This window comes from Dama dama, chromosome 26, assembly GCF_033118175.1.
Source record: "Dama dama isolate Ldn47 chromosome 26, ASM3311817v1, whole genome shotgun sequence".
In the NCBI taxonomy this organism is placed as follows: Eukaryota; Metazoa; Chordata; class Mammalia; order Artiodactyla; family Cervidae; genus Dama; species Dama dama.
The window spans coordinates 56,180,136-56,193,622 of NC_083706.1; the positions used below are offsets into that span (position 1 = coordinate 56,180,136).

The 13,487-nt window shown below is 60.2% G+C and overlaps 1 protein-coding gene across 1 annotated transcript; it reads right to left on the bottom strand.

The window, feature by feature from the left end:
* Positions 1-438: 438 nt before the first annotated feature.
* DACT2 (dishevelled binding antagonist of beta catenin 2) lies at positions 439-11,103 on the bottom strand. Its single transcript, XM_061130246.1, has 4 exons — positions 10,867-11,103; positions 4,799-4,931; positions 3,354-3,617; positions 439-2,498 (listed from the first exon to the last, which is right to left on the bottom strand). Exons 1-4 carry the CDS (start codon positions 11,101-11,103, stop codon positions 976-978), a joined length of 2,157 nt encoding a protein of 718 aa, XP_060986229.1. The 3' UTR covers positions 439-975.
* Positions 11,104-13,487: the final 2,384 nt, after the last annotated feature.

A 13,487-nucleotide genomic window follows, 5' to 3' on the forward strand; every position in this document is an offset into this window, starting at 1 on the left:
TGCAGGTGGATTCTTTACCAGCTGAGCTACCAGGGAAGCGCCTGTCCTGTGTACAACCTTTTACCGAAAAACCCATCACTAGTAGGTTTGGCTTCTTCCTTCAAGTATCAATACAGTTTCAGAAAAAGCTTAGGAAGACCCTTTCCCCAGGAGGGGCTGAAGGAGCCCAGACCCCCTGAGGCTTCCTGGGGGCCGGGGGATGCCCCTGCCACTGAGGTCTTCTCTCTGCCTCCAGGCCACAGAAGCAACTTGGAAAAATTCCGTGTAAAGTGCTGTATGAACTGAAGATGCTCTCAGCAGGCAGATTCCCCGAAAACCCCACCTTCTGGAAAAGCTGAGGGACATTTCCTTTGAAAAATAAACACCACACACAAGGGTTTCTTTTCAAAAGCACGTTTATGCTCAACACATGAGTGTTGGAAAGAGTGTGGGGTGGACTCACATGAAGCGCGTTCTCCCCCCGGGGTGAGAGGGCGTCCTCACGGTGGGAAGGACGAGGGTTTGCTGACCACCAGTTACGTCCCCGGGACGGGGAGGCTACAGGGGCAGGCTGACTTGCAAAGACAACGGCATTTGAGGTGTTTATTCACCTGTAGCGTTTGACAAGGACTCATATTCCAACCCAGTTTCTAGAGCAGTGCTGCAGCCATCGGGGATACCGCCCGCCCCCCAACGTGCACCAGCCCGAGGGCACCCATCCCGGGCTCAGGGCACAGGGCCTGGGAGGCCGGCCGTCAGGTCTGCAATCCCGGGGTCCCGGAGATTGTCTCCACTGCGCCCCGTGAGCGACGCACTCAGAGTCACAGCCTCACCCGGGGTGACACACCCAGGGACACCCCGGCAGCTCCTCTGAGGGGACCCCTGTCAAAGGGTGGCTTCGGGGACCAAGCAGAGCTGTCAGATGGCAGCCCGCACACCAGACTCGAGTGAGCGAGGCTGGGCGGGTCCTAAGCGGAGAGGCCCCTCTGCCGCCCCTCACACCATGGTCATGACCTTCAGGGCGGCCGGCTGGAACCTGCGGATCTTCCTCTTGAGGGCCTTGGAGGCCTTGACGCGGCACAGCCTGGGCACCGGGGGCAGGGCCGCCCTGGAGCTGGCGCGGGCCCGCTGGCCCGGCCGCCCGCCGCCCCCCGACTCGCTGCCGCTGGACTCGGCGTCCCCGAAGCGGCTGGCGGTGTGGTCGCTGGCCTCATCCCCGCTGCTCCCGGCTGCGGTGGAGAGGAGCAGCGAGGCGCACTCGGCGGAGCCGTCGGAGCCCTCCGACGCGCTGCGGGCGCGGGCGTCCTGCGGGGGCGGCGGGGGCCTGGGCCTGACAAACACGGGCCTCGGGAGGCCCCCTCTCCGGGCCGCGGGCCTGCGGGGCCCCAGGCCGGGGTCCGGGCGCGCCCGGGCCGAGATCTCCACCGAGGACTGCCACCGGCGCTGCTTCTTCCGCGCCGCGCCCCCGGACGCCCCTAGCGGCGCGGCTTCCCAGGGGAACAAGGCCTGAGACGACGCCCGGTGACCCTCCCGCCGCGCCACCAGCAGAGGCACGAAGAAGGACACGGGGTAGAGGCTGGACTCGGAGCAGGACCGGCCGGGCGCCTCTGCGGCCCGCGTGGGCCTCCGGGGAGCACTCCCTGACTCTGGGGGCGGCCGGGGGACCCCGAGGGCGCCCCACTGCAGCTGCGGCCTCCCAGGCCCCTGCGTCTTGTCGCTGGGCCCCCTCCTGATCGTCACAGGCCTGGTCTTGGGGGGCCCTGTGGGGGAAGCTCCGCTGGCAACCAGATGGGGGTGGGCGCAGCGTCCGTCCACTCGCCCGCTCGGCCACCTGCCTCCGCCCGTCCAGCCAGCAAGCGCCGTCGGCTGAGCGGGGCAGCGGGGAGCGGGGGCCCGGCCACAGGCCAGCTGGGGGGCGTCTGGACGGGTCTCCCCGCGCATGTGCCCACACGAGGGGCCGGGTCCCCCCTCGGGATGGCTGCTGGGGCGTGGGGTGCCCACAGAGGGCACAGGTGGCGGCCGGGCGAGGCTGTCCCCGCAGGCGGCCCCGCTCACTACTGCCCTCCCGGGGGTGCAGGCCGGCTTCTCCAGGCCACCTTCATCGTCCACCTTCCGGGCACCGAGCTGCGGCGGGGCTGGGGACGCCTCCCCTCTAGGGGGCCCCCGCGCACTCCCTCGGGCCCGCAGCCGCAGCAGCCGCTCAATGTAGGCTGCAGCGGGGCCAGCCTCGAAGGCCAGCCCGGAGCGGACGGAGCTGGGGCCTGCGGGGCTGGCGGGGGGCGGGCGGGGGGGCACACGGCCCTCAGTCTGCGGCGTCTCCCTGGTCAGAGCGAACAGCGGGCTCTGCAGGGCCACGGCGTGCAGCGGGCTGGGGTAGGGGTACACCTCCCGGCCGCCCCGGGACACCAGGTCGCACTGGTACTTGGGGTCCACACCGTGGCAGAGGAAGGGAGTGGCCGCGGGGTGTGCCCCGGCTTTCTGCAGCCCCACGTCGGCCGGCAGGATCCTTTCAAGGTCACCTGGGAAGGAGAAAAAGGGGGAGGCATCAACGAAGGAAGCCGCACGCGCCGCCCCGGGTAGGAAGCGCCGCCCGCCGGCCTCAGCAGGACCAGCCCGGCTCTGCGCATGCGCCGCCCTGGGGCAGGCCGCGCCCCCACCCGGCTGCGGCGGGACGATTCTGGTCCCGCACACGCGGCGCCTGGAGACGCGGGCAGCCTCCGCACGCCCGCCACCCGGGCCGCTCCAGCGACAGCCGGGCGGGGGCGGGGGTGGGGCGAGGCTGAGACCCTGACACTCAGTTCCCGCCCTCGTGCGGCAAAGGTGCAGAGCACGCAGCGAGAAGGGGGGTCGGGGACCACGCGGGTGCCTGGGACAAGGTCACGGGACAGACCAGCCCTGAGACGTCTGCAGACGCGCCCAGCATCCTGCTGGCGCAGGTCCAGCACCAGGAGTGAGGTGCCTCTCCTCCTCTCGGGACCGTCCGAGGGACGGGGCATGTGGGGACCGTCTGAGGGACAGGGTGGGGGGGCGCCGCGGGTGAGCTGAACTCTCTCCACGTCCGTGTCCAGCGCTGCCCCACCCTGGTCCCGGACGGGCCACGGAAGGGTGCGGAAGGACGCTCGTTTTAAATAAGAAGACATGCTTTCCATTGCCACAGCCCTGCTGCGACGTACAGAAGCGGGCCTTTGATTCCTCCGTCCATCCATTCAAAAGCCGAAAAGCCCACGGAAACCCTGGAGCAGCCCCTGTTGGGGTGGAACCTCCCCCACATGCCCAGGGCTCCCTGTTCTGTGCTCGGCAGCTCGGGGCTGCCCCCACCTCCCCGGGGGGGGGCTCGAGGGCCCGGGGGTCCCCCACCGCCTGGCTGTCCTCACCTGTGGACACCGGCCGCGGCCGGGGCTCCTCCTGCAGTAGCTGGCCTGGCCCCTCCTCGCCGGCCGGGGGACCCCACGCAGGCAGGGGGACCCCGCACACGGCGGTCTCGTCGGCCGAGCGGGGCCGGCAGTCCCCAGAGCCAGGCCTGGCCTTGGGGGCGGCGGGTAGCAAGGTGCCCAGGGAGCAGGACACGTGGTCGCTGCACACGGACGTGCAGGAGGTCGACAGGGAGCAGGAGCCGCCGTCGCTCAGCTCGTAGAAGCCTGGCGGGGGAGAGAGGCGCTCAGCGGCCCAGGGAGCCGGTGCGAGGGGGCTGGGGGGCTGGGGGGGGGGGGTGCCTGGGGCGGGGATGCCGAGGACCCCTGCTGCCTGCTGTGCCCCCGGGGTCAGCGGGCCCTCACCCCCGCCCAAGCCCCGCCCCCCAGCTGCTCACCCCTCTCCGGGGCAAGCGGCTCAGTCCCCCACGTGGCCACTGGCGTCCGGCCCCGGGAGTGGAACCCCCACCCTCCTCTCCCCTCCCTCCTTGAGCCTCTCAAGCTCCACCTGAGGCATCAACCAGAAAAGGGGCAGCGTTCGGGGAGGCCCCCGCCCGGCCCTGCTACATGCGTGACAACCCAGACCGCGGAAGGATCTTTCAAACAGAAAAACAGACGCGCCAGAGAGCACTGTACCCGGGGAGACGCCGGTCTCCCGGGTTTGCTGTCTGAGCCGCCGTCTGAGCCCGGAACCTGGAGAGGAAGCCCAGGTGCCCAGGGCCGTGTCGGCCAGAACGATGCTAACCATCAATGTGTGACCTTGAACGACCTTGACGCAGGGCACCCAGGCAACGGGGAGGACGCAGTACTGCTTTCAGGCTGAATGAACCTATGGACTCAAAACTCCTATTGTCACACAAAAGCTGTTATTTACAGCCTCCAAGTCTGCTCCACCCGAACACAGCCCAGAATATGCCAAAGCCCAGAATATGCCTCAGCCCAGGGAGAGGAGAGAAACTCATGCGGTTTCTTCCCCCCAGAGCAGTATTTTCCCAACTAAACAGTGCATACAGCACTCTGTCTTCTTTTTTCCCGTGCGAGCTAAGGGAAAGTTGTGCTAAGGGAAAGTCAGACTAAGTTGTGTCTGACTCTGCGACCCCAGGGACTGTAGCCCATCGGGCTCCTCTGTCCATGGGATTCTCCAGGAGAGAATATTGGAGGGGGTTGCCATGCCCTTCTCCAGGGGATCTTCCCGGCCTAGGGATCGAACCTGCGTCTCCTGTGTCTCCTGCATTGGCAGGCGGGTTCTTTACCACCAGCATCCCTTGGGAAGCCCCTCTTTCTTCCCAATTGCACTTAAATACAAGCATTGAAAATATTCGGCTCCTTCTGTGATGCGCGCTGTCGGGCGCGGCGGTGGCTGCTGACCCCGGGGCCTGAGCAGCGGTGGGCTCGCCAGACGGCCGTACCCGAGCTGGGCCTGCTGTCGCTGTCCGCGGCCTCGCCGGGGCCCCTGCGCACGTCCAGCTGCAGCGCGCTGATCTGCCGGTCCAGCTGGTCCAGGTGCGTCTGCAGGCCGACGTCCTGGCGTCTCAAGCGGTCCTAGGAAGGGACAGAGCAGGGCACGGGGCCGTTCTGAGTCCAGACCCGGAGGCCAGGGCGCCCCGTGAAGCCGCCTCACTCGCGGCAACCTCCCCAACCCCCCACGAACCCCGGCCTGTAGCCCCGCGCCCCACCCCACACACGGGCTCCCAGCTGCCACTGCCGCCGGCTTGTCTTCCCAGGTACAGATGCTGGAATCAGCGATGGTCACTTAGACATCTTCCTTTATAAGGAGACAGGGTAACGCAGCTTATGAGAGTGGGACTGGGATCTAAACCAGCCCAAGGCCCCCGCCTCCAGCAGGAGCCACCGAGGGTATTGTCAAGGTCTTTCCATCTCTGCAAGAGCCTGCTGTCCCGGACGCGCACCTCGTGGACCCTGCGTCTGGGGCCTGAGTCACCATGTTCCTTCACGGCTGCCTGTCTGTGGCACCGGGGGGCCGGGCTTTCAGCTCTTCGGGGGACAGGAGAGTCCCCAGGAGAGAAGAAGGGCCCCGCCTTCTGCAGAGCCTTAGCCTGCACGGCGCAGATGTGTCTCCCTGGTGGCTCAGCTAGTAAAGAATCGCCTGCAGTGCAGGAGACCCGGGTTCGATCCCTGGGTCAGGAAGATCCCCTGGAGGAGGAAATGGCAACCCACTCCAGTATTCTTGCCTGGAGAACCCCATGGACAGACGAGCCTGGCGGGCTACAGTCCATGGGGCCACAAAGACTTAGACACGATGGAGCTGTGGTGTCCCAAGGACGAAAGACCAAGTGAACAAGCAGGGTCTTGGAATGGAGGCAGAGAACAAACCAGACCCTTATATTCTTCCCCTCCCCATGTCGTGACCATTAACGAACCTCAGGTCCTCCTGAGCAGGATAACCTGTCTCCCCTCCCACCCCACAGGGAGAAGGCATTTGCCTTCCACTCCCCACCCAGTGTACCTACCTCATCCCATAAGCACACGACACGCAAGGCCCCGTCCTGCGCCTGGCACCCTGGGCATAAAGGTGCACCAAGGACCCCTGGTCGAGGTCGGCTCTCCCTTGAGCAGGCCCGCTGTTCTAACAGCGTCTCCCGCTCTAATAGCTCCATGCTTCTCTCATTCTGCCTCACGTCTGGGAATTCTTTTCCAACCCGCGTGTGGACCATGAGATGAGCGACTCACACACACACACACACACACACACGGCCCGCACAGGAGGCGCTGAGAACGGTCCTGCAGGGCTCCGGGGAGCAGGGAGGGGCCTGCAGGAGGGGTGCCCGGCGCCAGGGCAGACGCAGCCTGCGATGCCCAGCACCTTCTGGTCTCAGGGCCCACCTCCCAGCTCTGTCCTGCTCCAGGCCTCGGCTTCCCTGGCTGTGAGATGGGTTACTGTGTGTGTTAACTACATGCGTGTGAGTATCATGTAATATACACACATGTATGCAGTTGATGCTCACAATACACACCCACACGCGTACACACACATGCACGGGAAATAGCACTCGTGTTTCACAAACGCTGACGTCCTTCCTTTAGTGATAAAACTGCACCCTGCTGTCGAGGCTTACTGCCTAAATCTCTTGTTTTGATTAGCAATGAAGTTTAAGGCCAATAATTAGTGAGTGCAATTATATGAGTCTTCCTGTTTAAAAAGGTGATTAATTGTATTTCTATTTATTATATAGAAATGAGGAATTACTTCAGCAATTTCAATAAATACGAGAAGTCAGTCCCAGAGGGGCAGGTGGCAGCAACTTCTGATTCTCACGGGACGACGCCGTTGGCACACTGCTCTGGGTTAGGGGCCGAGAGCCCGGCGCTGGTGGGTGGACCATTCGGTCCACATCCACCTTCCTCAGGACCTGATGCAGGGGTCTCAGAACAACTCCCCCATTTTGCAGCAAGACAGTCTCCAGCCTCGTGGAACAGTATGTAAACGTAACACTGCGAAAGGCAGTCCCGAGTTTATTCACGCCTTACACACTCAGAACCACCGAGACTCCCCGGGCCCCCTGGCTGCGCCCCTGAACATTCTCGCAGCGGGAAACCCTCCCCGGGGGATGGCCCTGCCGGAGAGCTGGGGGCGGGGCTCCAAGAGGGGCTCCAGCCAAGGAGAAACACTTAGGTTCAAACAAAGGGAGTTTTTACTGCCCGAGACTTTCTCCTCCCTGGGCCCTGGGGCAGGCAGAAACCTCAGCTGCCTGCTCAACCACACTTCAGGGTTTGAACGCGGCGATGAGACCTCCTCCGTCCCCAGCCACGAGCCCCTTCCTCCTGAAAGAGGCCCCCTCTGGCTTTTTCCTCCCTCTCCAACCCGTCCCCCTACCAAAACTGACCCTGGCCTGTTTGTGCTGGAATAAATGCTCTGTGATTACCGTGTGCCTGGCCTGGCCTGCAGCTGGCGGGTTCTGTTTAATGTCGAAAGGCCCCGGTACCTTCCAGGGAATGACTGTGTCTGGAGGACCCCGCCGCACGGTGACAGGGCGTCTCACCCCAGACGTACGCAGTCCTCCGTGGGGGGTTATGTCTCTGCTTCTCCTTAACCCCGCCGCGGGCTCTAAGGCTGTGCTAAGTCGGAGGTTCCTGGGGAACCTGAGCCGAGTGTGACCCGCCGCGAAGCCAGGCACACAGCCTCCCTGCGCTCACATGCGTTTCTGCAGAGACAAGTGTGTGGCAGAAAAGTCATCACGGCGTGAACGCGAGGGCAGTGCCGCTCGGGCTCCCTCCAGAGCAGCGAGCCTCGCTGCCCTGCGCCCCCGGCGCACTGCAGGCCTTCTGGCTCACAGTCGGGGCAGCATGTCCTGTCTGAGTCCCCCAAATCTGGAAGGAGAGACAGCGGGGTTCCCGGGAGTGGGGAGCCCCTGCGGGCCTCTGTGTAGGCCCCGAGCTCCCTGCCACACCAGTTAACTGAGACTCTAGGGCACACCTGGCAACCGGCACTTTGACAAGCTCCCCAGGGACCAGCGTTCCGTGACCACAAACGCTTGAGAACTTCTACCTGGGGAACGCCGTTACAACCAGACGTCTGGCTTAGCCCCATCTTCCAACTGCTGACTTCACAGGCTGCAGAGGCGGAGCTGATTTCCTCTTGCTTTGCCCTTTTGCTCCCATCTGCAACCCGGCTTTCCAGCCTCTAAAAGCTCTGCAGCAGATTCAGAGGGTGAGGGGGAGAAACATCCCCACATTCGGGGCACAGAGACGGCATCTAGAACACCTCCGCCCTCTCCCCGAAACCCGGGCACACGCACAGGAAGCAGCTTGGGCATCAGCCCGGCGGGACCTCGAGAGCCCCAGCCGGCTAGAGGAGAGGCCTTCGGGAGGCGGGCCCAGGTGAGCCTCGGGGACCAAGGGTGCCGGCGCCGCACAAGGGGGCCCAGCCCGGCCGTGGACACCACTGTGCCAGTCCGTGTCCCCCGAGAGCGGCCCAAGGACAGCAGCAGACGCTGCGGCTCCGACGGCAGTCAGACCCCAGCTCCTGCTGAAGGCCAGTGCCTGCCAGGGAAGAGGAGCCGCTGCCGCTCGGGCCGGGCAGCGTGACCAGCGGGAAACTCCCCGCAGGGTCCTGGTGGGTGCCCAGAGCCTGCCCTCCTGTCCCCCCGGGCCCCTCTCGCGCTGGTGGCTCCTGGCGGGACATAAAGCTTCCGGGCTCTCCAGGGTGTCCAAGGCTTCCCATCAGGGCCGCTGGGAACCTGACCCTGACAGAGACGGGAAGGGCAGTCGAGTCTCAGGGAAGGACTATCCCTGGAAGATGGACAGGTGACCGCAGCGCCGGCCATAGAGGCAGGGTCGGAGGTCACGGGGCTTTCATGAGCTCGAAGTCTAGGACACGGAGATGGTAAACATGAAACCTTCTTCCCCTGTGCTATCAGCAGTAACGGAGCTCGTTTATTTATCCAGTGAAGACTCACTAAGCACCTACTTCGCGCTTCCTGCTGTGACTTCAGACGCGGCAATTAACAAGGCAAAGCTCCTTGTGGTAAGTGTTGTGTGGGGACCTCTCCTAAAGGCAGCGTAAATCCCCAGGTGCTCAAGCTCATTCGCACTTGGGACGTCTGGGGACAAAGCTGCTGCGGGTCCCATAAAAGTTCTTCCTGTCTTCACACCTGATTGGCGCCCCCTGCCCAGGTTAACCCAGGCTGGATGGCAGGGGGCCCTGCCTGAGCCGCAGTTACCCAAGTGTGAGACGGAGATGGAGGCAAAGGCCCTGTGATTGCAGCCTTCACTGCAGAACTGGGATCACTCCTAAAACTTTCCCTGTAAGAAAGATGTGAGCCTGTTAACCGCTGGGCTGATGTCACACGTACTCAATCCTTCTCTTCTGATCACACAGTCTGTGCCAAGAACAAAGTTTCAAGACAAAGCGTGCGTGTTCCTTCTGGTCCCCACATTAAAAAAAAAAAAACAACAAAAAACCGGTTTGATCTTCTCTCCCAAAAGGCTACTTGTAATTAGAGGCTGAGAACCCACAAGTCTGATTTGTATATGACTTAAGCTCAGTTAATCATCAACTGTGCTCCAGCTCCCCCGAGAGAACAATGCAGAGCAGCACCCCAGAGCTCCTTCCCGTCACACGCAGGTCAGGCACCTTTGCAGGCTTTTGTGTGCCTCCTCCAGGGAGGCTGTGTCTGGGTGCACACACACATCCGTGCGTGCACACACATGCGCGCGCGCACTCACACACACACACACACACACGGCAGCCACACCTGCAGCTCTGACTGGATTAGATGTTGGGGGGGGGGGCGGTGAAAAGCCTATAAAGTCCCACTTGGTAACTGGCTCCTTCCCTCCATGGAGGAGCCGGGGAATCCCAGGAGAGGCTGCACCATCAGGAGACAATGTGTGGAGACAGCAGGAGTCCGGGGAGGCATCGCAAGACACTGGGCTTCCGGATTCTCTAACCTAGAAGCAGCTCACAAATCACTGACCCGACAGGACTGCGCTAAGCTGACAGCAACGTGGCGGCTTCATCCAGCCTGCTTTGTACAGACGGCAACTTTAAACAGGGCCGAGTTAACTTCCCAGTCAAAAGACTCTCCACGTGGGGCAATAGGCTCAACTCTCAAATAGGCATCTTTCTATGGACTGTAGCCCACTCAGTCATGTCTGGCTATTGCTGACCCCACGGGCTGAAGCCCGCCAGGGTCCTCTTCCCATGGGATTCTCCAGGCAAGAACACTGGAGTGGGTTGCCATTTCCTCCTCCAAGGGATCTTCCAGACCGAGGGATCGAACCCAGGTCTCCTGAATTGCAGGCAGATTCTTCATCTGAGCCACCAGGGAAGCCTTCTAATTTTTCATTAAAAAAGTAGCACAACCCTGCAAAAACTCTCTTCAGCTGATGCCAATACATGAAGTGAAATCACACAGCAGATCAATATTGGGCCAGTGACCCGAGTGTCCTCAATGGCACAGAAGCGCCCGGCGTGTGGAGGAGCCCGTTGCGGCCCAGGAGGCTTGGTTCCACTGCCTCTCGGTCCAGAGGACACACCTCTTTTCGTAGGTCAGGTTACATTTTAAAGTTGGAGAAGAGGCCTCATCAGATCCACGCTTCCCCCAACGCCTAGTTACAATGACACGACCCCAGAGCTCAGCCTGGGCGCGGGTCAGCTGGGGGGGTGCGTGGCACGCCCGTCCCCCGACCCACTCCGCAGGGAGACGCTGGCGCCCGGAATGGGCATCCCAAGGATCCCCCTCAGGGCAAACCGATTTGATGCGTTCTTATCAACGCAACAGGGAAACTCCAACACACAGGAATTCATCCTCAAAGTCTGTGTGCGCGGGGCGACATGCAGAGCCAGGCGCAGCCCCAGGGTGAGGGCGGGCCGGGCAGCTCTCAGGACCCGCATCCGTGGGGCCTCCGCGTCCGTCTGCGTTGGGACCGAGACGCGTCCTCCGAGGCCGCCGAGGGTGCCCCTGGATCGGTCGCCTCCCGCCCGCCGCCCCCGCGCCCCCCGCGCGCTCCTTACCAGCTGCTCCTGAAGCGCCGCCAGCGCCGCCTCCAGCCGCAGCTCGTGGGCGCGGGGGCCGCGGGGGGCGGCGGGCCCGGGCGGGGGCGGCCCGGCCAGCGCGCCCCACACGCGCGCCTGCTGCCTGGCGCGCAGCCCCCGCAGCTCGTGCAGCCCCGCGAGCGCCGCGCGCAGCCTGGCGCCCACCCGGCGGCGGTCCCAGCCAGCGGGCCCCGGCGGGCCGCTCGGCGCCCACATCCCGCGCTCGGCCCCGCGAGCCGCCCCGGCCTCGCTCCCGGCCTCCGGAGCGCCCAACCGCGCGCGCGGCCTCCGCGCCGCCGCCGCTCCCCGCCCCTGGCCCGCGGGCCGCCGAGGCGGGCTGGGACCTATCGGTGGCCGCGGAGGCGGCGTCTCCGCCCGCCCCGGGGTCACAGCGGCCGCCCCCGGGCCCGCCCCGTCGGCGGGGCCCCGCGCCCTGGGCACCTGGGCCGCGCGCTCCCGGTGCTCCGGAGGGCGCACGGTGACCCCGGAGGGGGCTTCCCGGGGAAGAGCCGCCGCGCGGGCGGCGGGAAGGTGTGAAAGTAGGCCGAAGGCGGTGGGAGGTTTTGTTCAGGTTAAAAGCAAGTTTTTAAAAAAACAAATTGCTGCATGTGTCGCTTGTAGGATTGTTACCATTATAAACTTATTAGAGCTTTGGAAAAAAAAAAAAAAAAAACCTCCCCTTTTCCTAGAAACCTTAGCTTGTCCTTTAAAAAAATATTTTGTAATGAAAGCTTTATTCAGATAAAACTCCCCTTTTTAGCATATACAGTTCAATGGTCCCTTAGCGTATTCACCAAGTTATGCAACTATCTGAGATATCATTCACAGACCACCTAATTCCCCTTTTTACAATGTACAGTTCAATGGCCCCTTAGTATACTCACCAAGAACCGTTTATCACCACAATCACATTCATAAAGTTTTTACCTCTGTCCCCAAAAGAAGTCCTGCCTAGCTAGTGGTCCAGTCCTCCCGAGGCACCCCCAACATGAAGCTGCCTATTTGGGACATTTTATACAAATAGAATTAAACAAGAGATGGTCTTTTAGGACTGACTTCTGTTACTGAGTATACTTTCAAGGTTCATCCAGGTTGTAGCAAGTATTACTTCTTTTCTTTTTATTGGTAAGTAATGTTCCACTGTATGGCAGGACCCGCTTCTATTTATCTGTTTATTCCTTAACAGGCTGTTTTCCACTTCGTGGATAACTATTATGATTAGTGCTGCTATGGACATTCATGTGCAAGTTTTTTCTTGTGTATGTGGATGTGTTTTCATTTCTCTTGAGTGCTTACCTAAGGGTGGACTTGCTGGGTCCTTAGTAACTTCTGTGCCCAGGATTCTGAGGAATGGCCAGGCTGCTTCCCACCACCGCACTGTCTGAGGGTTCCAAGTGCTCCACACCCTTACCAACATGAGTCTTCTCGGTGTTAGCTGTTCCAGGATGAATGAAGTGGTCTCTCGTCGTGACTTTGATTTCCGTTTTCCTCGTGGCAAGTGATGCTAGTATCTTTTCACGTGCTTATCGGCTATGTGTCTTTAGCAAAATGTCTGTTCAGATCCTTTGCCCATTTTTTAAAAAACTAGGTTGTCTTCTTTTTGAAATGATATTCTGTGTGTATTCTAGAAACACTTCCATTTCAGGGACATGATCTGCAAGCATTTCATTCACTCTGTGGGGTATCCTTTCACCCCCTTGATACTGTACTTTGCAGCAAAAAGTTTAAACTTTGACCAAGTCCAAATTATCTTTTTGTTCATTAGTCACCTGTTCTTTCAGTGTCATTCTATGAAACCATTGTCTAATCCAAGGTCAAAGATTATATCTGAGCTTTTTTCCTAAGATTTTAAAAATAGTTTTGGTGCTTATGTTGAAGTCTTTGGTCCGGTTTTAGTTAATTTTTGTGCATGTTATGAGGTAGGGGTCCAACTTCATTTTTAAACATGTGAATATTCAGTGTTCCCAGCACCATTGTTAGAAAGACAATTTTTTGCCCATTAAATTGCCCTGGGACATTTGTTGAAAATCAGTTGATTGAGAAAAATCAATTCCTGGATTCTCAATTCTATCTTACTAGTGTATCTGTCTGTCCTTAAGCCAATTCTGCATTGTTTTGATTATTGTAGCTTTGTAGTGAGTTTTCCAGTCAGGAAGTATGAGCCATCCATTTCTGTTCTTGTTCAAGACTGTTTTGGCTTTTCAGGGTTCGTTGCACTTCCACATGAGTTTTAAGCATAGCTTGTCAATTTCTGCAAAGAAGGCAGCTGGGATTTTGAGGGTGACTGCTTGGAATCTGTGGATTGATTGAAGAAGTGTTGCTGCCTTAAGGGTGGGTCTTCTGAACCATAAATGTGGGTGATTTTTCCACTTGTTTAGGCCTTTAATGAATAGTGTTCTGTAGCTTTCAGTGTTCAAATCTTGCACTTCTTTTGTTAAATTTATTTCTACAAATTTGATTCCTTTTCAAATTATTATAAATGGAAATGTCTTCTAGTTTCATTTTCAGAATGTTCATTGCTAGTGTATAGAAATAAGCAATTAATTTTTGTACACTGATCCAAGCAAGCTTTCTGAATTTTTTTTTACTAGTTTAATGGA